At 41.8% G+C, this 27,259-nt stretch overlaps 1 protein-coding gene across 1 annotated transcript in view; it reads left to right on the top strand.

The window, feature by feature from the left end:
• Positions 1-26,955, top strand: part of vtg3 (vitellogenin 3, phosvitinless) — a 42,422-nt gene extending 15,467 nt beyond the window's left edge. The window contains exons 25-27 of the mRNA XM_029678845.2: positions 344-489; positions 17,652-17,790; positions 26,848-26,955. Coding sequence (XP_029534705.1) covers positions 344-489; positions 17,652-17,790; positions 26,848-26,955 — 393 coding nt within the window. The remainder of the gene's footprint in view (positions 1-343; positions 490-17,651; positions 17,791-26,847) is intronic.
• The last annotated feature ends 304 nt before the right edge of the window (positions 26,956-27,259 follow it).

Raw genomic sequence — 27,259 nt, 5'->3', positions numbered from 1 at the left:
AGGCAGTACACTAAGAAAAGAAGGTACTAACTAGAACCTAAAAATGTTCTTCGGCTGTCCCCATATGAGAACCCTTTGAAGAACCATTTTTTGGTTCCTGGTAGAACTCTTTTGGTTTCCATGTAGAAATATTTCCACAGAAGGTTCTACATGGAACCCAAAACAGTTCTACCTGGATCCAAAAAGTGTTCTCGTATCAGGAGAGGGGCAGAACCCTTTTCAAACATTTTTTTCTAAATAGTGTAGATACAAGGTGGGAAGAGATATCTCTCAATAGGGATTGGAGAAACATGACATGTTATTCAATGTGATGGCTTCATAAGTGTTTTCCTTTTCATGTTAGATGCACCTAAAATGGGGAGCTGAGTGTCAGTCATATGAGATGTCAATGAAAACTGCCATTGCACATCTGCCTGGGTCCAGACCCACTCTGAAGGCCAAGATTCACTGGAAGACTGTTCCAGGATACATGATAGAGGTTGGAAAAAGGTGAGACAAGCACACATTCAGTACACTGAAAATTATATTCAGTTTCCCAATCCTACTGCAATCAGAGTAATGTATTAGCAGGTCGTGTGACTATTCACATTGTATATAAATGCTATTGTTTCTTTTATGCTGATGACACTGTGATGTACTGACTCCTCTGTGAACCAGCTATAGCCGATCTACAGACTGCATGTCATACAAAAAGCACCTGTTGACCTGAAACATGTACTGAATTTGGAAAAAAGTTGTTTTCTAGAGAGACTCTACTGATTTAACCCTTTGGACCCCAATAGAATTCTAGAATGCTGCTGTAGATTACTGAGAATTTTCAAGATTAAGCACATTTTCTCACAAATTTCAAATAAACAGACATAGCTCAAGAACAAAAAAGAAATTACAATTACAAGTCAACTTAGTTTAAATATGACACCACATTCATGTCAATAGGAATAACACCAATTTTGTCTCCCATCGTGTAAAGACACTCACTATCAAAAAACAATTAACACTCACAACATAAAACTCTAGAGTATTTAAATTGTACAAAATGTCATCAAATTACTCATTCAAACAGTACCAACTATGATATATTATTTATATATACAGTAACAGTCAAAGGTTTGGACACACCTACTCATTCAAGGGTTTTTCATTATTTGTACTATTTTCTACATTGTAGAATACAAATTGTTAAACAAATCAAAATACATTTTATATTTGAGATTCTTCAAATAGAAACACTTTGCCTTGATGACAGCTTTGCATTTTGGCCTTGGTCTGGAAGGTGACCAAGAACGTGATGGTCACACTGACAAAGCTCTAAAGTTCCTCTGTGGAGATGGGATAACCTTCCAGAAGAACAACCATCTCTGCAGCACTCCGCCAATCAGGCCTTTATGGTAGTGTGGCCAGACGGAAGCCACTCCTCAGTAAAAGTCACGACAGCCCGCTTCGTTTGCCAAAAAGGCACCTAAAGGACTCTCAGACCACGAGAAACAAGATTCTCTGGTCTGATGAAAACAAGATTGAACTCTTTGACCTGAAAGCCAAGCATCACATCTGGAGGAAACCTGGCACCATCCCTACGGTGAAGCAAGGTGGTGGCAGCATCATGCTGTATGGATGTTTTTCAGCAACAGTGACTGAGAGACTAGTCAGGATCCAGGCAAAGATGAACGGAGCAAAGTATAGAGTGATCCTTGATAAAAAACCTGCTCCAGAGTGCACAGGACCTCAGACTGGACCCTGAAAGGTTCAGAGCAAAGGTTCACCTTCCAACAGGACAACGACCCAAAGCATACAGCCAAGACAACGAAGGAGTGGCTTTGGGACAAGTCTCTCAATGTCCTTGAGTGGCCCAGCCAGAGCCCGGACTTGAACCCGATCAATCATCTCTGGAGAGTCCTTAAAATACCTGTGCAGCAACGCTCCCCATCCAATCTGACAGAACATAGCCAAGAAGACTCAAAGCTGTAATCGCTGCCAAAGGTGCTTCAACAAACTACCGAATAAAGGATTGGTCTGAATACTTAGTATGTAAATGTTTCTTTGATATTTCTGTTTTTAATACATTTTCACAAAAAATATTTTTTTTCCATTGTCATTATGGGGTATTGTGTGTTTATTTTATTTCATTTGACCTTTATTTAACCAGGCAAGTCAGTTATTCTTATTTTCAATGACGGCCTGGGAACAGTGGGTTAACTGCCTGTTCAGGGGCAGAACGACAGATTTGTACCTTGTCAGCTCGGGGGTTTGAACTCGCAACCTTCCGGTTACTAGTCCAACGCTCTAACCACTAGGCTACCCTGCCGTGTAGCTAGATGAGGTAAAAAAACAACAATTTAATCAATTTTAGAATAAAGCTGTAATGTAACAAATTGTGGAAAAATGCAAGGTTTATGAATACTTTCAGAATGCACTGTATATGTAAGGGAACACCGCCCTGAAATGGACAAAAATGAATGGGAAGTCATTGGCACTGGACAAACCATATACACGGTGTCCAATACCACTCAATTCGGCGTCGTTTCGTTCAAAGTTGATTTGCAAATGCCATATGGCAAATGCCAGGTGTAACACTTTAAAAATCCAACAGGTGGCGAGTGCGCTCCACTGTGTTTTTTCACATTGCAAACGAAACACAAGTCAACATCCAAAAGCAACATTTTGAAAAAGTGAGAAAAAAAATTCAAAAACCTAGCAACCCTAACCTCTTAAGTCGACCCTCTACTTTTTTGAACATTCTGTTAAAAATCGCGCAACATTTCAGCGCCCTGCTACTCATGCCAGGAATATAGTATATGCATTTGCTTAGTCTGTGTGGATAGAAAACACTCAGACGTTTAAAAAACTGGTTAAATCACTGCTGTGGCTTTACCAGAACGGCATTTACATCGAAAAGCACAGGAAAAACTGATCACTGAAAATGGGAAAATATATCCATGCGCTACTTGAACCAATTGATAAAGGTGAACCACAATTAATTGACTGAGGTTGCAGTACCTACAGCTTCCACACGGTGTCTAGAGTCTTGTCATTTCCTGTCGAGTTTTTTCTTGGTCAAACACATACAGGACACCGTATCTCCTCCGGTCTAGGACCGGATATTTTCGTTGAGTTTCTAGCCGGACATTTTTCCAGACGGACAGCTAATGATCTTTACATTGCCTCCTGATGAATTTTATCGCTTATTAACGTTTACTAATACCTAAAGTTGCATTACAAACGTATTTCGAAGTGTTTTGTGAAAGTTTATCGTCGACTTTTTGAATTTAAAAAAATGACGTTACGTTTTGAAACGATGTTTTTTTCGTTTATCACACAGTCTACATATAACGATATCTAGGCTTTATATGGACCGATTTAATCGAAATAAAGACCCAAATAGTGTTTATGGGACATCTAGGAGTGCCAACAAAGAAGATGGTGAAAGGTAATGAATGTTTTCTATTTTATTGTGCGGTTTGTGTAACGCCGAAATGCTAATTATTTTGTTTACGTCCCCTGTGGGTCTTTTGGGGTGTTGCATGCTATCAGATAATAGCTTCTCATGCTTTCGCCGAAAAGCATTTTAAAAATCTGATGCCTGGATTCACAACGAGTGTAGCTTTAATTCGATACCCTGCATGTGTATGTTAATGAACTTTTGAGTTTTAACTAATACTATTAGCATTTAGCGTAGCGCATTTGCATTTCCAGAGCTCTAGTTGGGACGCAAGCGTCCCGAGTAGAAGCAACAGGTTAAAGTGCTTTCTGGACCGTTTTTCGAAATTCTTGCTATTTTTGTGTCAATTACACATGTATAAGAACAACATACTTTAGTAATATTTTATTATCATTATTTTTTTTAAACTTGTGCATAAGGCATATGTTTTCTCCATTTGCAATATGATTTCATAGGAAGTCAAAAGTCGCTTTTTTGGGGCCAAATGCCATAAGAAATATCCAAATGCAATATGGAAGATTTGAAAATGCCAAATCAGGATGTTATGTCCATTTGCCATGTACCATCACGAATTTGCCATGCTCAAAAATCATGCAGAAATGCAAAATTGACTGGCCTGATGAACACAGGATGGCCGGGCAGTGATAGTTGCTCCTTTCCGTCTCTCGTTGTGTTGACTTCATCATGTCCATTTGGTGATGTTTTTTCACTGTTGAATCATATTGCAAGTGCACGTGCATTTACAATATGTTTCTATGGGCATGTACCATCACGAATTTGTCATGCTCAAAAATCCTGCAGAAATGCAAAATTGACTGGCCCGATGAACTCGGGATGGCTGGGCAGTGATTCTGGTTCCTCTCCATCGCTCGTTAGGGTTGATTTCAGAATGCCATTTTGGTGATGGTCCCTCTCCGTTTAAACATATTGCAAATGTACAAAAGTCAACTAGCAAGTCAGTGTCCATCAGTCAATTAGATGTCATTCTGACACCAAACTGATACCAAATGACACCAAACCCACTTTTTCCAACTCATTTAGAAGCCAACTATCACATATTTAGAGCAGGCCCATAATTCACAGTGCCTTCAGTTTAAAACATAATAAAAACGTAAAAGACATAGTTACGTTCCAGCTGCGGGTCCAGTTCAGACATTATGTGTAGGCCTATGTGAGGCGACCCCAAATTCGAATTTCGGCTCGATAGGTCATTTGGTGCCCGTGCAAGACCCTACTTGAATCAGCTATCGGACAGAAACATTGGGGTCCGTCTCTATGGGCCGAGCCGGTTTCAATGCACCTAGTCTTGCGTCTCTGAGACTTTTCTAAATGTCATTTTCGTAATGGTCAAAATGAATTGCAGTCCTTTCAAATCTACGAGGCTGTTTCTTGGTCCGAGAACCTTCTAGAGCCAAGTAACTCACCACGCACTATTGACCTGAGGTCTAGAACAGGTTTCTAAAGTTTCAGAACTCTAGGTCCGACGGTTCTTTTTTAGCTCGAACAAAGCTAACTATTGTAGGCACTGTCTGTCTCTACGCACCCCAATACGTCCCTCCTTCCAAGCTGTGTGTGTGTGTGATTTAGTTTTTCTTTTTCTTTGAAATTTTATGGGAAGGATGACTGATTTACAGTTCATGGGGTTTGCCTAATCGACACATATGAAGTTTTGGAAAGATCTGACTTTTTTAACCCTTTGAAACAGCCCCTGTGACACCTATTATGGCACTTCCGGTTGGTACAGGAAGCTATAAGTAAACACATATCCTCATTGGGGTATGCCATTACCGAATCCTGAGTTTGAAGTGTTTACGTTAAGAACTGACCGGGTTGAAGGCACTATTTATCACAAACTGCTGGTTGGGTATGGAAAAACACCTTTAGGGTGATTTTAACCACTTCCGGTTGCTTAAGGAAGCTTAGAATCGACACAGGTAGACCTCATAGTGTCCTGATGGACTGTCATTGAAGACAGGTTCATCAGGCATTCGTAACCTACATAGGCTTCAGGTTGACTTTAGAGGAGCAGGCAATGTATTCCTATGGGGAGAGATTATTGATGTCCTGATGCAGGTTTATAATGTTTGGGAATAGGTTAATGATGTCCTGATGCAGGTTTATAATGTTTGGGAGTAGGTTGGTTAATGCCACATGGTCAAGGTTAGGCTTGCACAGATCGGGAGGGCCTCATGATCGTACCTAAGGTTGAATTGTGCTTCTCACCCTAACGGTTCTCTCACTGTCACCCAAAAGCAAATGACATTTAGGGCCAGGCTTCATTTTGGGCCTACTTTTTTTCACAGTCGCTGCACTCAGAGCGAGCTACGGTCAAGCGTGGCATCTCGTTGAACTCGGCACGGTCTAGAGAATATGGAAATGCCATTGCAGGCTCTGTGTGTCTTTAAGCACCGCACTTTGTCACTCCATCCTTGCTGTGTGTGTGTGTGTGTGTGTGTGTGTGTGTGTGTGTGAGAGAGAGCTTTTCTTTGACATCTGTTGGGAGAAATGACTGACTTACAGTTCATGGGGGTTGCCTAATCACACATATGAAGTTTTGAAAAGATCTCACCTTTTTAACCCTTGGAAACAGCACCCTTGACACCATTTTAAGGCACTTCCGGTTTACACAGGAAGCTGAAAGTGAACACATATCCTCCTTGGGGTAGGCAATTATAGAATTTTGAGTTTTAAGTCTTTATGTTAAGAACTGACTTATTTACGGAGTGTTTAGTGAGTGTGTGTTATTTCAGAAAATCACAGAAAAAGATTTGTATGAACACGCTGCAACTGGATCTGTAACTGTTTAAAAAAAAATGTTTTTTGACATTGTACGATTTCTCTTAATCTCTTAAATGACGATAGATAAATGGCTGGTTCTTTTTTTATTGACACCGGAGGCTCCTTGACTTTGACGTGAAGCGGAAAAATTATTGCTCTATTTTCATTTTGGACCTTTAATCACAGAAAAATGGCCATAACTCAAAAACCGTTGAGGCCTAGACGCCATCTTGTTCGGGGCCAACTGCCCATTATGCCAAACCTATGCTCACCAAGTTTCGTCTTCAAAGTCTTTTCCGTTTTGGAGATAAGGCCACGTCGTGATTCGTAATGTTTTGTACATTTGCAATATGATTGCATTCGCCCTCTTGTGGGATTTATCGGGACAGCGGAAAAATGACTAAAAAGTTTATTATTTTATCAAACGGAAACCGAATGTCCGAGAGAGTTCGTTTCATGACTTCCCGGTAGATCCGGCCCTGCCGCACGGCCCGACGCCGTCCGCGAATTTTACAAACGTTTTCGGACGTCTGGTAAGGGACCGTACATTTGCAATATGGACTTTCTCACTAACCATATGGCGAATGTCAAAATGTTCCCTTAAGTTATGTTATGGACAAATTATATTTTACTTCAGTTATCTTCTTTTTTTGTCCTTCAGCTACCCATATCCCCTTCCATCTATCACTGAACACCTTCCAGTTTTGATTTCTATTTGCCATACATTTTTCAACTATGTTTTGATGTTTCACTAAAGATCTGAACCTTTCTATTCTTATAGTTTTTAATAATGAAATGTTTTTTTTGATGCTATTTTTGCAATTTTTTGCTATTATATTATTGATTGTGTTGTGACTTTACTTTCATTAATCTGAAGACTGTTATTTATCTAATCAACCTAAATATGTTTTATTGTTACTGATTAAGTGAATGATGTAACAATTAACTCATTAGGATCTGGGGAACCATGAGAGCGGTTCTTTATAGAGTTATCATCTCACAAATTAAACTCTAAAGGTCGTTACCCATTACATTCATAAACAGTCAACTTATTAAATCATAACCTCGTATCATATCATAATTCAGAACAGAACCACCTTGCATCTGCAAAAACCCAAGCCTTACTTATGATTTAGTACAACACAATATATAATAATAATTATTTCTTTACTGGCTAACTAGTAAACAGAGAGAGACACTTCACGTTGTTACATTTAGAAACTACTCTCAATTATAGTACTCCTGTACTTTGCACACGAACCGCCGCGCACTTGGAGTAAGAAATCATTAATTTATTTACGTGAAAGGACATATCTGTTGGAACCGGGACACATTGGAAAGGGGATTGGGCCTTTTCGTGGCATGCTTGTAAAGCTCTGATTGTCCAAAATGGTTCCGACAAGTCTCATACGGTTGGCCCTCTTTGTAGTTGTCATGTAGTCCTGAACAGAACTACAGAGTTTATTGTACTTCCATTTGCTCTGGAAGATGCTTCTTTGAAGATATGCTAGTCGGTCATGTCAACTGTTCCCAGTGGGGTGATGAGAGTAGCGTACTACGATGGTTTAAAAAGAGTAGTAGAATAGTCCCACTTAAGTTCACTTTTCCAGATACTTTACTTAGGACAGCTAATCAGCCATACCAGTGATTGTCAGAGAGGTGACATGATCGTCTCTACCTCATGTTGAGATTCAGAGTTCAAACCACCACATGAGCTGCAGCTCTACGTCTCTCTGGTCTGATATGTTAATTTCGTTACCCATCATTTATGCAGTTTGTTCGAGAGGGGCGGTTCCGTCAGGCTGACACGCTCTCTGACCTCACTCAGGGGCTTGACTTGTCACTTGTACAAAGTTATGTACAACTATTATCTCTTATGGCTCCTAAATTCATGTCCCACTCTTAACAAAAACACTTTCATAATTTTTCATGTTTAATGCTCAACGCATGGGATGGACACTTTCCAAATTATAGTATTTCCTGTATAATATTTTTTTTTACATCACAAAATAACAACCAAAATGTCATTAGTGTTCTTTAGATCGCCTCTGACCATGTTCAATGTTAGAAATATTTAGTCGGGAAAAGTATGTGAAACAAAGTTACATTCCTCTGGTGAGCGTTGGAGAGAGATGCTAACTGTTGATTTACAACAGGGTGTGAGGTGTTAACCCCTACCAGTTCCCTCCTCCACCCCTCTGCGGGTGTGAGGGGGTTTGGTTGAAGTTATTTATTGAAAAGCTGATCTGACCTACAGTGGGGCAAAAAAGTATTTAGTCAGCCACCAATTGTGCAAGTTTTCCCACTTAAAAAGATGAGAGAAGACTGTCATTTTCATCATAGGTACACTTCAACTATGACAGACAAAATGAGAAAAAAAATCCAGAAAATCACATTGTAGGATTTTTAATGAATTTATTTGCAAATAATGGTGGAAAATAAGTATTTGGTCACCTACAAACAAGCAAGATTTCTGGCTCTCACTGACCTGTAACTTCTTCTTTAAGAGGCTCCTCTGTCCTCTGAATCTGCAATAGGTAAGCAGCTTGGTTTGAAGACATCAACTGTGGGAGCAATTATTAGGAAATGGAAGACATACAAGACCACTGATAATCTCCCTCGATCTGGGGCTCCACGCAAGATCTCACCCCGTGGGGTCAAAATGATCACAAGAACGGTGAGCAAAAATACCAGAACCACACGGGGGGACCTAGTGAATGACCTGCAGAGAGCTGGGACCAAAGTAACAAAGCCTACCATCAGTAACACACTACGCCATCAGGGACTCAAATCCTGCAGTGCCAGACGTGTCCCCCTGCTTAAGCCAGGACATGTCCAGGCCCGTCTGAAGTTTGCTAGAGAGCATTTGGATGATCCAGAAGAAGATTGGGAGAATGTCATATGGTCAGATGAAACCAAAATAGATATTTTTGGTAAAAACTCAACTCGTCGTGTTTGGAGGACAAAGAATGCTGAGTTGCATCCAAAGAATACCATACCTACTGTGAAGCATGGGGGTGGAATCATCATGCTTTGGGGCTGTTTTTCTGCAACGGGACCAGGACGACTAATCCGTGTAAAGAAAAGAATGAATGGGGCCATGTATTGTGAGATTTTGAGTGAAAACCTCCTTCCATCAGCAAGGGCATTGAAGATGAAACGTGGCTGGGTCTTTCAGCATGAAAATGATCCCAAACACACCGCCCGGGCAACGAAGGAGTGGCTTCGTAAGAAACTTTTCAAGGTCCTGGAGTGGCCTAGCCAGTCTCCAGATCTCAACCCCATAGAAAATCTTTGGAGGGAGTTGAAAGTCCTTGTTGTCCAGCAACAGCCCCCAAACATCACTGCTCTAGAGGAGATCTGCATGGAGGAATGGGCCAAAATACCAGCAACAGTGTGTGAAAACCTTGTGAAGACTTACATAAAACGTTTGACCTCTGTCATTGCCAACAAAGGGTATATAACAAAATATTGAGATAAACTTTTGTTATTGACAAAATACTTATTTCCCACCATAATTTGCAAATAAATTCATAAAAAATCCTACAATGTGATTTTCATGATTTTTTTCTCATTTTACCTACGGTGATTCTACTTAGTGGTGTTTTTCTTACGGCGCTATCCTAAGTTGATAACTACATGATAAGGTATTACCAGCATGTGTGTTAACCATCAGAAGAGTGTTTTGGAGATTCCCTTCCAATGAGTGACTACTAACTGCTCTGTCGCTGTTATCAAGGGCAATTCGAATTGTTAGGTCTCAAACCTTCTTACTGACTGTGGCTGGACTGACCGTTGCTGGCATTGATACTAGTATCCAAGGGGACCAGCTAAGCTACCAATTTATTCCATAATGTTATCCTACACATGATTAGAGCATTTAAATAGTTGCATTGTAGTTGAGACTATGCATGGCAATGAAGGGTTATTGTAAAAAAATTTTGGGGAGGCGCAAAGTCCACTGGACTTCTTTTATGACCTGTGTGGGACACCTCAGTGATATGACATGATGTATCCTAAGGTTATCCCGGTCGAGGGGCTTGTCCACTCCTCTCTGTTCTCGTGGGGAAGTTTACAACTTCATTTGTTTCCTGATTGGGCAGCCTCGTACAGTGCTGCACGTAGCCTCGATCCACCCCCCACTGGCCTTGACGAGGCATATCATGAGTCTGGACTAGTATTCCCGCCCTTTGGGTCTCGGGACCTCCCCACCAGCAGTTGGTGTTGGCGTCTGTGGCACAAACAAAAAGATTGTGCCCTTTGTATGAGTTGTCAGCAGCTGCATTTTTAGTAGATTGACTATAACGTTTCAACCAAATCTCCTAGTGTTTGTGCTTCAAAACGCCCAGTGGCTGTCGTGGCCTGCCATTCACCACAACATCTGCATGTGGCAACCGTTCCAGTACCTGCGAACTGAGACAAGGATATCTTTCGGCAATATTGCAGTGTTTCACCAGCTGGAGTCACCAGGTCAGTGGTGGGACCTACACCGTTAGTTTTATTGTAAAGGGTTTCAGTCCCCCTCCTAGCAGAAAGCGTATCATCGGAAGCAGAGTCCACTCTGAAAGTTGATGCTTTGTTTCCTGATACGCTTGTGGAAGTGTCTGAAGGACAAGATAAGTTAATCTTAGCTATGGTATCGCATGACTCCAAGGACTAGCGAAGTTGCTCACTCACATAGAATGTTGGCTCACAATCTTGAAAACAATAGTCTATCAGATTCTGCACCAAGCGGTTGCGAAATGTCTTTTTCCCAAGGGGTCCTGTCAACAGATACTCCCTGTGGATGACTGTGTTGCAGCCAGCGTTAGGAGAAGACAGTGTGGTCAGTGGAGACAGAACGGTTACCTGTGACCACAATTGGTTGTTTTTCCAATCCAACAGAGAAACCGAACGATCCATCAAGTCTGCTCTGAGTAGCATGTGTTCAGTGTTGAGGCTGGTAACATACACAGGGTGAATAAGCGAAACATCTTGGAAGTATAGTTTTAGCGTTAGTCGGATTGTGAGAGGCGAGGTAGTCTGAGTTAACCCTCAAAGTTTGTCTTATCGTTCTGTCCTTAACCAACGTTTAGCTGGGTTCACAGCACTTTTGAGATCATTGTCAAGCCCGAATCAATTAGCGCATCATGGGTTAAGCAGTCTTTGAGTTGCGTTTTGTGGTCATATTCCCCACAAAGTGGAGTGATTGTTAGCAATGGCGTAATGTATCATTTTTCTTCATGGTGAAAACAGATTGACTTATTAGAGTTTGAGTGGAGTTGGCTATTGCGATGTTGTTTACATTGTGCGTAGCAACATTTGTATCTGAGTCTATAGTCAAAGCCTGTGGGCTTGTTTCTTGATCGAGCGGGCCCTGGATAGAGTGTTGAGTGAGAGCGGGGGTAATTTAATAGTTTTGGTCCTCGCTAGTCATGGTGACTTATGTTTTTCGTCTTTCTCAAATGTTGCTGCTTCTGTATTTCTCTTAGCAGAACGTCTTGAGAGCATCGGTCTACAATTTGATCGTCATTGAAGCCTTTTGACCCTTGTGCCCTGACACCTTGTGTGGGTTGGGTGCAGGAAAGTAGCTGTTTTGTCATCTGACTTGGTCATTAACTGATCGTCTTTGGTCTGCAGCATTTGGACTGGAACATTATTGCTTTGAGTGTTGTTCATCAAAACAGCATACATGTTATCAATTTGCCCGCCCCTGTTTGTAGCGAACTCGCACAATTTACATAGATTTGCTTGTCATATTTATTTTTGGCTAAATCGAATTGTTCCTGTAAAATACAATTTTGTTTCTGTAGAAGATGATTTTGTTCAAGAGTTTGTGCTTGTTTGTCATCATAAGTTTTTGCAATTTCTTTTAATTTTTCAGTTCCCAAATGCAGTTCCTTGTCTAGCAGTATCTTTTCCTTTTCTGCTTTTGGCATTAGTTTCCTTGTTCTCTCCACCTGTCCGTTCATCTCAACCGTTTCCTGCTCGTGCTTTTGCTGTGCACTGCGAAACTTGACCGATGTCAGTCTCTGCTGGTGGCAATACCTCAGGTCTAAATTCGAGAGAACCTTACAAGGCTGGCGCCTGTTGGTTTATTTTGGCGTCTGTTTTTGGCATTTCTGCAGTTTTTTCACTTATTGCATTGCGATCTAACATTCTCAGCTCTTTGGCAAAATTTGGGATAATATCGCTGCTGATTTCAGCAATCATCCTTTCCATGGGTGAGGGTTCACTAATTAGCAGGGGAATGGGGGCCAACGCCTCTGATAGCTTGCTCATCATTATTATTATTCTTAGCGATTTGATTAGCTGTTCAGGATTCTTATGGCTTGGGGACATTTTGGTCCTAGACTTGGCGCTCTGGTACCGCTTGCCATGCGGTAGCAGAGAGAACAGTCTATGAATGGGGTGGCTGGAGTCTGATAATTTTTAGGGCCTTTCTCTGACACAGCCTGGTATAGAGGTCCTGGATGGCAGGCAGCTTGATGTACTGGGCCGTATGCACTACCCTCCGTAGTGTCTTGCGGTCGGAGGCTGAGCAGTTGCCGTACCAGGCAGTGATGCAACCCGTCAGGATCTTTTTAGTTTCCTGTGGGGGAATAGGCTTTGTCGTGCCCTCTTCACGACTGTCTTGGTGTGTTTGGGTCATTCTAGTTTGTTGGTGATGTGGACACCAAGGAACGTGAAGCTCTCAATCTGCTCCACTGAGAATGGGGTCATGCTTGGTCCTCCTTTTCCTGTAATCCAAAATCATCTCCTTTGTCTTGATTACGTTGAGGGATAGGTTGTTGACTATATCTCTCTCACTATTACTCAATGCCTAGGTTTACCTCCAATGTACTCACATCCTACCTTACCTTTGTCTGTACACTATGCCTTTAATCTATGCTATCGTGCTCAGAAACCTGCTCCTTTTACTCTCTGTTCTGAACGTGCTAGACGGCCAGTTCGTATAGCATTTAGCCGTACCCTTATCCTACTTCTCCTCTATTCTTCTGGTGATGTAGAGGTTAATCCAGGTCCTGCAGTGCCTAGCTCCACTCCCACTTCCCAGGTGCTCTCATTTGTTTACTTCTGTACCGTAAAAGCCTTGGTTTCATGCATGTTAACATTAGAAGCCTACTCGCTAAGTTTGTTTTACTCACTGTTTAGCACTCTGCCAACCCGGATGTCGTAGTCGTGTCTGAATCCTGGTTTAGGAAAACCACAAAAAACCTTAATCTCCATTGCTAACTATAGATTTTTCCGTCAAGATAGAACTGCCAAAGGGGACGGTGTTGCAGTCTACTGCAAAGACAGCCTGCAGAGTTCTGTATTACTATCCAAGTCTGTACCCAAACAATTCGAGCTTCTACTTCTAAAAATGCACGTTTCCAGAAACAAGTCTCTCACTGTTGCCGCTTGCTATAGACCTCCCTCTGCCCCCAGCTGTGCCTTCGATACCATATATGAATTGATTGCCCCCCATCTATCTTCTGAGCTCGTGCTACTAGGTGACCTAAACTGGGACATGCTTAACACCCCGGCCATCCTACAATCCAAGCTTGATGCCCTCAGTCTCACACAAATTATCAATGAACCTACCAGGTACAACTCCAAATCCATAAACACAGGCACCCTCATAGATGTCATCCTAACTAACTCACCCTCCAAATACAACTCTGCTGTTTTCAATCAAGATCTCAGCGATCACTGCCTCACTGCCTGCATCCGTAAGGGGTCAGCGGTCAAACGGCCTCCACTCATCACTGTCAAACACTCCTTAAAACACTTCTGCGAGCAAGTCTTTCTAATTGCCCTGGCCGGGGTATCCTGGAATGACATTGACCTCATCCCGTCAGCAGATGATGCCTGGCTATTCTTTAAAAGTGCCTTCCTCACCATCTTAAATAAGCACGCCCCATCCAGACCTGTCTGCCCTTGAGAAGCACAAAAACATCCTGTGGCGTTATGCAATAGCATCGAATAGCTCCCGTGATATGCAACTTTTCAGGGAAGTTAGGAACAAATATACACAGGCAGTTGGGAAAGCTAAGGCTAGCTTTTTCAAGCAGAAATTTGCATCCTGTAGTACTAACTCAAAAAGTTCTGGGACACTGTAAAGTCCATGGAGAATAAGAGCACCTCCTCCCAGCTGCCCACTGCTCTGAGGCTAGGAAACACTGTCACCGACGATAAATCCACTATAATTGAGAATTTCAATAAGCATTTCTCTACGGCTGGCCACGCTTTCCACCTGGCTACCCCTACCCCAGTCAATTGCCCGGTATCTTCCACAGCAACTCGCCAAAGCCCCCACCATTTCTCCTTTACCCAAATCCAGATAGCTGATGTTCTGAAAGAGCAGCAAGACAATCTGGACCGTCTCTTTCTAAAATTATCTGACGAAATTGTTGCAACTCCTATTACTAGCCTGTTCAAACTCTCTTTCGTATCGTCTGAGATTCCCAAAGATTGGAACGCTACCACGGTCATCCACCTCTTCAGAGGGTGTGACACTCTAGACCCAAACTGCTACAGACCTATATCTATCCTACCCTGTCTTTCTAAGGTCTTCAAAAGCCAAGTTAACAAACAGATTACCGAGAATATCGAATCCCACCGTACCTTCTCCGCTATGCAATTTGGTTTCAGAGCTGGTCATGGGTGCACCTCAGTCACGCTCAAGGTCCTAAACAACATCATAACCACCATTGATAAGAGACATTACTGTGCAGCCGTATGCAGCTGTCAATCACCACATTCTTATCGGCAGAATCACCAGCCTTGGTTTCTCAAATGATTGCCTCGCCTGGTTTACCAACTACTTATCTGATAGAGTCCAGCGTGTCAAATCGGAGGGCCTGTTGTCCGGACCTCTGGCTGTCTCTATGGGGGTGCCACAGATTTCAATCCTCGGGCCGACTCTCTTCTCTGTATACATCAATGATGTTGCTCTTGCTGCTGGTGGTTCTCTGGTACACCTCTACGCAGACGACACCATTCTGTATACTTCTGGCCCCTCTTTGGACACTGTGTTAACAAACCTCCAGACGAGCTTCAATGCCATACAACCCTCCTTCCGTGGCCTCCAGCTGCTCTTAAACGCAGGGAAAACTAAATGCGTGCTATTGAACCGATCACTGCCCGCACCTGCTCGCCTGTCCAGCATCACTCCTCTGGACGGCTCTGACTTAGAATACGTGGACAACTACAAATACCTTGGTGTCTGGTTAGACTGTAAACTCTCCTTCCAGACTCACATTAAGCATCTCCAATCCAAAATTCAATCTAGAATTGGCTTCCTATATTGCAACAAAGCATCCTTCACTCATGCTGCCAAACATACCCTCGTAAAACTGACTTCAGTGATGTCGTCTATAAAATAGCCTCCAACACTCTACTCAACAAACTGGATGCAGTCTATCACAGTGCCATCCGTTTTGTCACCAAAGCCCCATACACTACCCACCATTACGACCTGTGCGCTCTTGTTGGTTGGCCCTTGCTTCATACGCGTTGCCAAACTCACTGGCAACAGGTTATCTACAAGTCTCTGGTAGGTAAAGCCCCGCCTTATCTCAGCTCACTGGTCACCATAGCAGCACACACTCGTAGCACGCGCTCCAGCAGGTATACCTCACTGGTCACCCCCAAAGCCAATTCCTCCTTTGGTCGTCTTTCCTTCCAGTTCTCTGCTGCCAATGACTGGAACGAACTGCAAAAATCACTAAAGCTGGAGACTCACATCTCCCTCACTAGCTTTAAGCACCAGCTGTCAGAGCAGCTCACAGATCACTGCACCTGTACATAGCCCATCTATCTACCTACCTCATCCCCATACAGTATTTATTTATTCATCTTGCTCCTTTGCACCCCAGTATCTCTACTTGCACATTCATCTTCTGCACATCTACCATTCCAGTGTTTAATTGCTATATTGTAATTACTTCGCCACCATGGCCTACTTATCTTACCTTATTTGCACTCACTGTATATATACTTTTTGTTTTATTTTGTTCTACTGTATTATTGACTATGTTTTGTTTATTCCATGTGTAACTCTGTGTTGTTGTATGTGTCGATTTGCTATGCTTTATCTTGGCCAGGTCGCAGTTGTAAATGAGAACTTGTTCTCAACTAGCCTACCTGGTTAAATAAAGGTGAAATAAAAAAAAGTAAAAATAAAACCGGCTGGTATAGAGGTTCTGGATGGCAGGGCCTCAATGATGTACTGGCTATACGCACTTCCCTCTGTAGTGTCTTGCGGTCAGATGCCGAACAGTTTCCATTCCAAGCAGTGATTCAGCCAGTCAATATGCTCCTAATGGTGCAGCTGTAGAACCTTTTGATGATCTAAGGGCCCGTGTTAAATCTTTTCGGGAATGCTGAGGGAGAGGAGAGGTTCTTGTACCCTCTTGTACCCTCTTCATGGCTGAGGGACTTGAACCTCTCAACCTGCTTCACTACAGCCCCGTCAATGTGAATTGGAGCATGCTTGGCCCTCCGTTTACTGTAGTCCACGATCAGCTTCTTTGTCTTGCTGAAGTTGAGGGAGAGGTTGTTGTTCTGGCACCACACTGCCAAGTCTCTGACCTCCTCCCTAGAGACTGTCTTATCGTTGCTAATGATTAGTCCTACCACTGTTGCATTATCATCAAACTTAATGATGGTGTTGGAGTCTAATTGGTGCTGGCCGTTTTATGGGCTCCGTTCTGCGATGATCTTAAAAACATTTTTTAATAATGTTTCCCCCATCATTCTCTATGACCAAAAATGTCTTCTGGACATCAGAACAGCGATCACTAACCTCAATTTGGATGAAGAATTCTACTTCAATGACAGGACATACTGCTCACCTGGGACCAGGCCATTATCCCCGACACTCGGAAGCGGAAAATATGGTAATGTAAGGCCGACGTGGGGGAAGCCTGATAAAACTATGGAGGTGTTCTATTGGCAAATGTACACTTACTGGAGAACGAACTAGACAAGCCCCTTTCCAGACTATCCTATCAACGGGACCTGAAGAACTGTAATATCCTATGCGTCAAGGACAGCAGTTGCGCAATCTCTAATTTTAAGTAAGTATCGAGATTCTGCTTGCCTGTGTTAGAATACCTCCTGATAAGCTGTAGAACATTCTATTTTCCAATAAGGTTTATATCTATATTTTTCGTAGCTGTATACTGACCACCACCAACCGATGCTGGCAGTAAGACCAGACTCCTAGTGGCTGGTGATTTTAATACAGGAAAACTGAAATTTCAATTCCATTTATCATAATATGTGTATTGTGCCTGTCTTCTTGTTTTTGTATTTTCGTGTTTGCTGTGCTCCCGCCTTGATTGATGTATCGTGTCACTAACGCCTTGCTGCTTTTGTAATGCAGGGCTCCCTTGTATAAGAGACATTTCCCCCTGCTTAAATAACAGTTAAATATCTAAAATAACTACATTATCTCTTTCTCCTTTAGTATTGAGAAGTACATTCCAGGCATGGCTTTACTTTTGGGGTTTTACCAGAAACATGCCACAAATGCCAAACATGAAGTTTCTGCATTAGTTGTTGCAGCAACAGCAGGCAGCATTGCTACGACGATCAAGCTCCCTGATGTGAGTAATACACTAACATTGGTTATAAATCTGTTTTTTATCCATAGTAATCATTTCTAAGACTCACTTTATACAACGTTATAATGGCTTATAGAAAAAGATACGTTTATAAATGCTTTATGAATTGTTATAAATGTTAACCATTTAAATGTAATTGTAAGTGTTATCCATTGTAATAAGGGCTACACGATTAATACAATTGTTGCATGCTCAATATCCATATAGTAAGAGGCTGCGATATTTTGAAACACCCCTTCTGTACAAACAAATAATATTTTGATTTATTGTTTGTCTTTTGGCCGCTTCCCAGTCCCAATCCAACACACACCAAACCCCACTCGAGCAGATAGTTCCTCGTGCTCGAGATTCACTTTTCATGCATGGACTAAAAAACAGCATACACTCAACACATTTTTCCAAACAAGCTTACCACTTTGCTTCTTAATATAAAATCCACATGTTTTTTTTATATTATTACAGTGGCTTGCGAAAGTATTCACCCCCCTTGGCCTTTTTCCTATTTTGTTGCCTTACAACCTAGAAATAAAATGGATTCTTGGGAGTGATTTGTATCATTTGATTTACACAACAAGCCTACCACTTTGAAGATGCAAAATATTTTTTATTGTGAGACAATTACGATATAAAAACAGAAAACTTGAGCGTGCATAACTATTCTCCCCCCCAAGTCAATACTTTGTAGAGCCACCTTTTGCAGCATTTACAGCTGCAAGTCTCTTGGGGTATGTCTATAAGCTTGGCACATCTAGCCACTGGGATTTCTGCCCATTCTTCTAGGCAAAACTGCTCCAGCTCCTTCAAGTTGGATGGGTTGCACTGGTGTACAGCAGTCATAAAGTCATACCACAGATTCTCAATTGGATTGAGGTCGGGCTTTGATATGGCCATTCCAAGACATTTAATTTTTATGGCTTGGGGGCAGTATTTCGACGTCTGGATGAGAAGCATGCCCAAAGTAAACTAACTGTAACTCAGGCCCAGAAGCTATGATATGCATTTAATTGGTATATTTGGATAGAAAACAGTCTAAGGTTTCCAAAACTGTTAAAGTAATGTCTGTGCGTATAAAATAACTGATATGGCAGGCGAAAACCTGAGGTAAATCCATCCAGGAAGTGGGATTTTTTATCTAATGGAATAGGACCCAGATTGCAGTTCCTATGGCTTCCACTAATGTCTTTAGACATTGTTTCAGGCATGTTTTTTTTAAATGAAGAAGAATGAGAGCTGGTTAGTGAACTGAGTCAGTGGACTGAGGAAGAATGCAGAGTTGGTTTGTGTGGGTGACTGAGTAAGCACCCTTCGTTGTTTTTCTTTCTATTGAATACACTATTGTCCGGTTGAAATATTATCGATTATTTAGACAATTGACAACCTGAGGATGAATTATAAACATCGTTTGACATGTGTCGACGAACTTTACCGGTACTATTAAGATGTATTTGTCTGCATGTTTTGACCGCCATTGAGCCAGTGGATTACTGAATAAAACGTGCAACAAAACTGAGTTTTTGGGACATAAAGATGGACTTTATTGAACAAAACAAACATTTGTGTAGCTGGGACTCTTGTGACTGCAACCATATGAAGAACTTCAAAGGTAAGTGATTAATTTTTTTGCCATTTCTGACTTTTGTAATTCCTTTACTTGGTTGTAAAATGTTTGTATGCTTTTGTATGCGGGGCGCTGTCCTCCGATAATCACATGGTATATTTTCGCATTAAAGCCTTTTTGAAATCTGATAAAGCGGCTGGATTAACAAGAAGTTCATCTTTAAGCCGGTGTATAACACTTGTGTTTTTTTAATTAATGTTTATGACTAGTTCTGTATTTTGAATTTGGAGCTCTGCAATTTCACCGGATGTTGCTGAGGTGGGTCGGATGTTGTTGTGTGTTGCTTTAGCAGTATGCTTAGGATCATTGTATTGCTGGAAGGTGAACCTCCCTCGCAGTTTCAAATCTCTTGAAGACTGAAATATGGTTCCCTCAAGAATTTCCCTGAATTTAGCTCCATCCATCATTCCTTCAATTCTGACTAGTTTCCCTGTCGATGAAAATCATCCCCACAGCATGATGCTGCCACTACCATGGAATGGTTTTCGTGGGGTGATGAGAGATGTTGGGTGTGCGCCAGACATAGCCAGCAGAATAACCAGACATTTGCCAGCAGCATACCACCCTGCATACCACTGCTGGCTTGCTTCTGAAGCTATGCAGGGTTGGTCCTGGTCAATCCCTGGATGGGAGACCAGAAGTTGCTGGAAGTGGTGTTGGAGGGCCAGTAGGAGGCACTCTTTCCTCTGGTTTAAAAACAAATATTCCCCAGGGCAGTGATTGGGGACACTACCCTGTGTAGGGTGCTGTCTTTCGGATAGGACGTTAAACGGGTGTCCTGACTTTCTGAGGTCATTAAAGATCCCGTGGCACTTATCGTAAGAGTAGGGGTGTTAACCCTGGTGTCCTGGCTAAATTCCCAATCTGGCCCTCAAACCATCACAGTCACCTAATAATTCCCCTGTCACGCCCTGGCCTTAGTATTTTGTGTTTTCTTTATTATTTTGGTCAGGCCAGGGTGTGACATGGGTGATTTATGTATCTTGTCTTGTCTAGGGGTTTATTAGATTTATGGGGTTGTGTTTAGTAGAGTTGTCTAGGAAAGTCTATGGTTGCCTAGAGTGGTTCTCAATCAGAGGCAGGTGTTTATCGTTGTCTCTGATTGGGAACCATATTTAGGCAGCCATATTCTTTGGGTATTTCGTGGGTGATTGTTTCCTGTCTTTGTGTTTGTTGCACCAGATAGCGCTGTTTCGGTTTTTTCACGTTTCTTGTTTTGTATATTGTTCTATTTTCATCTTTCATTAAAGATGTATAAAGATAACCACGCTGCGTTTTGGTCCTCCTCTCTTTCACCAGAAGAAAACCGTAACACCCCCGTTTACAATTGGCTCATTCATCCCCCCCTCCTCTGCCCTGTAACTATTCCCCAGGTTGTTGCTGCAAATGAGAACGTGTTCTCAGTCAACTCACCTGGTAAAATAAAGGATAAATAAAAATTGAATTTTTCCTTGATGGCCAAAAAGCTAAATTTGAGTCTCATCTGACCAGAGTACCTTCTTTCATATGTTTTTGAAGTCTCCCACATGCCTTTAGGTGAACACCAAACATGTTTGCTTATTTTTTTCTTTAATAACCTGTTTGGGCTAGGGGGCAGTATTTTGGGTTATACATCAGTTAAAAGCTTAAATTATTTTTCATCTAACTGCTTTGTCCGATTTACAATAGGCTTTACAGCAAAAGCATGCCATGCGATTGTTTGAGGACGGCGCCCCACATCAAAATATTTTTCAACCAGCACAGGCTTCATAAAATCAGGGAGCAGCATTTTCACTTTTGGATAAATAGCGTGGCCAATTTTAACTTCCTGCTACTCATGCCAAGAATATAAGATATGCATATTATTAGTAGATTTGGATAGAAAACACTCTGTTTCTAAAACTGTTTGAATCATGTCTGTGAGTATAACAGAACTTATGTAGCAGGCAAAACCAAAAGGACTAACCATTCAGAATAAAACAAATTGAGGTCTCTGTCTGTTCAGTGAAATCTCATTGGGGAAAATATATTTCTTAGGCACTTGTTTGCAGTTCCTACCACTTCCACTGTATGTCACCAGTCTTTGGAATTTGGTTGAGGTTATTCATTTGTGCAATGAAGAAGTACGGCCGTCAAGGAAATGGGTAACACTGTTGAGAGTTGCGAAAGACTTGAAAAGTAGCGTTGGTTTGTTGTGTTCCTGTATTGAACACAGATAGACCCGTCTTCAATTTGATCGATTATTAACGTTTAAAAATACCTAAAGTTGTATTACAAAAGTAGTTTGAAATGTTTTGGCAAAGTTTACAGGCAACCTTTGAGATATTTTGTATTGACGTTGTGCAAATTGGAAGCTGTTTTTTTCTGGATCAAACGCGCCAAATAAACTGATATTTTGGATATATATGGACGGAATTAATCGAACAAAAGGACCAATTGTGATGTTTATGGGACATATTGGACTGCCAACAAAAGAAGCTCGTCAAAGGTAAGGCATGATTTATATTTTATTTCTGTGTTTTGTGTAGCGCCTGCAGGGTTGAAATATGCTACTCTCTTTGTTCACTGTTGTGCTATCATCAGATAATAGCTTCTTATGCTTTCGCCGAAAAGCCTTTTTAAAATCTGACATGTTGCCTGCATTCACAACAAGTGTAGCTTTAATTTAGTATCTTACCTGTGTGATTTAATGAACGTTTTTTACATCATTTTATTTGAATTAGCCGCGCTGCATTTTCCCTGGCTTTTGGCCAAGTGGGACGCTAGCGTCCCCTATCCTAGAGAGGTTATTAACCAACTCTGACTCCCAGTACCAAAACTCAAAATTTGTCCTCGTTTGGGAAGAAACAAGCCTGAAACCTTGAACAAAGACTGTTGACATCTAGTGGAAGCCATATGAATTGCAATCTGGGAGCTGGAATTGCATAGCTTTCCATTGTAAAAGCATGGGCTATCAAAAAGAAAATGTTCCGGTTGGTTTTTCTTTGGATTTTCTCCTACCATATCAATTGTGTTATATACAGGTCAGTACCAGCGGTGGAGTATATCAGCATTGTTAGTTCAACAGCTTGTTTTTAACCAGAGAGAAAAAGGCTATATTCTACAATAATTGGTGAATGTACCATTTCAATTTGTTCCTACTCTGTCCCAACCATCTCCTCCCTTACTTCGGCTGTCATGCCAAAGAAAACGGAATTCCAAGTGCTCGCTGTATTGCAACAATGCAAGTAGAAAGATCAATCAATCAAATGTATTAATAAAGCCCTTCTTACATCAGTTTGTCACAAAGTGCTGTACTGAAACCAAGCCTAAAACCCCAAACAGCAAGCAATGCAGGTGGAGAATCACGGTGCCTTGGAAAAACTTCCTAGAAAGGCCGGAACCGAGGAAGAAACTTAGAAAGGAACGAGGCTATTAAGGGTGACCAGTCCTCTTCTGGCTGTGCCGGGTGGAGATTATAGCAAAACATGGCCAAGATGTTCAAAGATGACCAGCAGGGTAAAATAATAATAATAACAGTGGTTGTAGAGGGTGCAACAGGTCAGCACCTCAGGAGTAAATGTCAGTTGGCTTTTCATAGCCGATCATTCAGAGTATCTTTACTGCTTTCTTTAGAGAGTTGAAAACAGCAGGTCTAGGACAAGGTAGCACGTCCGGTGAAAAGGTCAGGGTTCCATAGCAGCAGGCAGAACAGTTAAAACTGGAGCAGCAGCATGACCAGGTGGACTGGGGACAGCAAGGAGTCATCAAGCCAGGTAGTCATGAGGCATGGTCCTAGGGCGCAGGTCCTCCGAGAGTGAGGGAGAGAGAGAGAGAGAGAAAGAAAGAGAAAAAGAGAGAGTATACTTAAATTCACACAGGACACTGGATAAGACAGGATAAATACTATATTGCCAAAGCACAACCCCCACACCACTAGAGGGATATCTTCAACCACCAACTTACTATCCTGAGACAAGGCCGAGTATAGCCCACGAAGATCTCCCCCACGGCCCGACTCCAAGGGGGGATGGCAACCCATACAGGAAGATCACGTCAGTGACTCAACCCACTCAAGTGACGCATCCCTCCTTGGGATGGCATGGAAGAGCACCAGTAAGCCAGTGACTCAGCCCCTGTAACAGGGTTTGAGGCAGAGAATCCCAGTGGAGAGAGGGGAACCGGCCAGGCAGAGACAGCAAAGGATCTCTACAGGAGATATCCCTGCCTCCAGCTGTTTGTTTATAAATTCTAGGGACAGTAAGGAGGCCTGCGTCTTGTGACTGTAGCGTACATGTAGGTATGTACGGCAGGACCAAAATCAGAAAGATAGGTAGGAGCAAGCCCATGTAATGCATGTGGGTTAGCAGTAAAACATTGAAATCAGCCCTAACCTGAAGTTAATTTAGTTCTTTATCCGGGTAGCTGGAAAGTAGAGCATTGCAGTAGTCTAACCTAGAATTGACAAAACCTTGGATACATTTTTCAGCATAATGTTTGGACAAAAATATTTTAATTTTTGCAATGTTACATAGATGGAAAAAGCTGTCCTTGAAACAGTCTTGATATGTTAGTCAAAAGAGAGATTAGGGTCCAGAGTAACGCTGAGGTCCTTCACAGTTTTATTTGAGAGAACTGTAGAACCATCAAGATTAATTGTCAGATTCAACAGAAGACCTCTTTTGTTTCTTGGGACCTAGAATTAGCATCTCTGTTTTGTCCGAGTTTCAAAGTAGAAGATTTGCCGCCATCCACTTCCTTATGTCTGAAACACAGGCTTCCAGGGAGGTCAATTTTTGGGCTTCACCATGATCATTACAATGATCATCCATTTCTATGATTCCAAAAGTTTACTGAAGTGTTTTGATCTACACTGAACAAAAATATAAACGCAACATGTAAAGTAAAATAAAAGATCCAAGAATGTTCTATATGCACAAAAAGCATATTTCTCTCAAATTTGTTTACATCCCTGTTAGTGAGCATTTCTCCTTTGCCAAGATAATAAATCCACCTGACAAGTGTGGCATGTCAAGAAGCTAATTAAACAGCATGATCATTACACATATTAACATTGTGCTGGGTACAAATAAAGGCCACTCTAAAATGTGAAGTTATATCACACAACAAAATGCCACAGATATTTCAAGTTTTGGTCACAGATACCTTAAATTGCCCTCACAATGGGCCTCAGGATCTAGTCACGGTATTTTGGTGGATTAAAATTGCTATCGATAAAATCCAATTGTGTTTGTTGTCCGTAGTTTATGGAGCGTGCAATTGACATGCTGACTGCAGGAATGTCCCCAGAGCTGTTGCTAGAGAATTTCATGTTAAATTCTCTACCATATACCGCCTCCAACGTTGTTTTAGAGAATTTGGCAGTACATCCAACCGGCCTCACAACCGCAGATTGACATCGTGTGGGTGAGCGGTTTGTTGATGTCTGCCAAATTTTCATTGTGAACAGAGTGCCCCATGGTGGCGGTGGGATTATGGTGTGGGCAGGCATAAACTACAGACAATGAACACAATTACTTTTTGTCAATAGCAATTTCAATCCACACAAACACCGTGACGAGATCCAGAGGCCCATTGTGAGGCCCATTGTTTTTAAGGTATCTATGATCAACAGATGCATATCTATTCCCAGTCATGCGAAATCGATAGATTCATTAGACGCTAATCTATTTCAATTGACTGATTTCCTCTTTTTTTTTTTTTTTTCACCTTTATTTAACCAGGTAGGCTAGTTGAGAACAAGTTCTCATTTGCAACTGCGACCTGGCCAAGATAAAGCATAGCAGTGTGAACAGACAACACAGAGTTACACATGGAGTAAACAATTAAATAGTCAATAACACTGTAGGGGAAAAAAAAGGGGGAGTCTATATACATTGTGTGCAAAAGGCATGAGGAGGTAGGTATTTTGCAGATTAACACTGGAGTGATAAATGATCAGATGGTCAAATACAGGTAGAGATATTGGTGTGCAAAAGAGCAGAAAAGTAAATAAATAAAAACAGTATGGGGATGAGGTAGGTAAAAATGGGTGGGCTATTTACCGATAGACTATGTACAGCTGCAGCGATCGGTTAGCTGCTCAGATAGCAGATGTTTGAAGTTGGTGAGGGAGATAAAAGTCTCCAACATCAGCGATTTTTGCAATTCGTTCCAGTCACAGGCAGCAGAGAACTGGAACGAAAGGCGGCCAAATGAGGTGTTGGCTTTAGGGATGATCAGTGAGATACACCTGCTGGAGCGCGTGCTACGGATGGGTGTTGCCATCGTGACCAGTGAACTGAGATAAGGCGGAGCTTTACCTAGCATGGACTTGTAGATGATCTGGAGCCAGTGGGTCTGGCGACGAATATGTAGCGAGGGCCAGCCGACTAGAGCATACAAGTCGCAGTGGTGGGTGGTATAAGGTGCTTTAGTGACAAAACGGATGGCACTGTGATAAACTGCATCCAGTTTTCTGAGTAGAGTGTTGGAAGTAATTTTGTAGATGACATCGCCGAAGTCGAGGATCGGTAGGATAGTCAGTTTTACTAGGGTAAGTTTGGCGGCGTGAGTGAAGGAGGCTTTGTTGCGGAATAGAAAACCGACTCGTGATTTGATTTTCGATTGGAGATGTTTGATATGAGTCTGGAAGGAGAGTTTACAGTCTAGCCAGACACCTAGGTACTTATAGATGTCCACATATTCAAGGTCGGAACCGTGCAGGCAGCGAACGGTTGAAAAGCATGCATTTGGTTTTACTAGCGTTTAAGAGCAGTTGGAGGCCCCGGAAGGAGTGTTGTATGGCATTGAAGCTCGTTTGGAGGTTAGATAGCACAGTGTCCAAGGACGGGCCGGAAGTATATAGAATGGTGTCGTCTGCGTAGAGGTGGATCAGGGAATCGCCCGCAGCAAAAGCAACATCATTGATATATACAGAGAAAAGAGTCGGCCCGAGGATTGAACCCTGTGGCACCCCCATAGAGACTGCCAGAGGACCGGACAGCATGCCCTCCAATTTGACACACTGAACTCTGTCTGCAAAGTAATTGGTGAACCAGGCAAGGCAGTCATCCGAAAAACCGAGGCTACTGAGTCTGCCAATACAAATATGGTGATTGACAGAGTCGAAAGCCTTGGCAAGGTCGATGAAGACGGCTGCACAGTACTGTCTTTTATCGATGGCGGTTATGATATCGTTTAGTACCTTGAGCATGGCTGAGGTGCACCCGTAACCTGTAACTCAGTAAAAAGTATTTGAAATTGTTGCGTTAATATTTTTGTTCTGTATATAATCCCAAGTAAAATTGCAATTCGATTTGTTGCCAATATTGTGCTGCCCTAATTGTAATACAAAATACATGCTTACTAGTTATTAATATTCTTTATGCTCATGGCCTTTATTATAAACTGTTTCTGTTTTTTGGTGCTTTTCTAACAGTATGTTTTTGTCATTACATCAGTTGACAGTATATCATCAGGCGATCGCTATTCCAATCCAAGTGACCGATTTTGAGGACGGTCAACAGTTCTTGGGAAACTCAACATTGGAGATGCATAAAGAGCTATAAGGTAAATTACAATAATTGGTTTTGGGTTGAAAAAAATGTGTACTGAGCTCAATTTATAAATGTACAGGTGACATTTATATACTTGATATGGATTGTTCTTAACACCCCATTATTCCCCCTTCTTACTTCCTTGGTGTTGTGCTCAAAACATCAGGGGCCTTTGTTTTTTAGCATAAAGGTTATGAATCATGTTGATTGTTTTACTAGTCTTACCATTGCCATTGTGTACTGCAGAAGGACAACTAAAGGAACAGAAATCCATGACCATGCAGTGAATCTTTTCATCAGCAATGAGGCAAATGGC

The sequence above is a fragment of the Oncorhynchus nerka genome, linkage group LG13 (assembly GCF_034236695.1).
Source record: "Oncorhynchus nerka isolate Pitt River linkage group LG13, Oner_Uvic_2.0, whole genome shotgun sequence".
NCBI classification, from domain to species: domain Eukaryota; kingdom Metazoa; phylum Chordata; class Actinopteri; order Salmoniformes; family Salmonidae; genus Oncorhynchus; species Oncorhynchus nerka.
The sequence above is the reverse complement of the archived record's forward strand: the minus strand, read 5'-3'. Positions and strand labels throughout refer to the sequence as shown.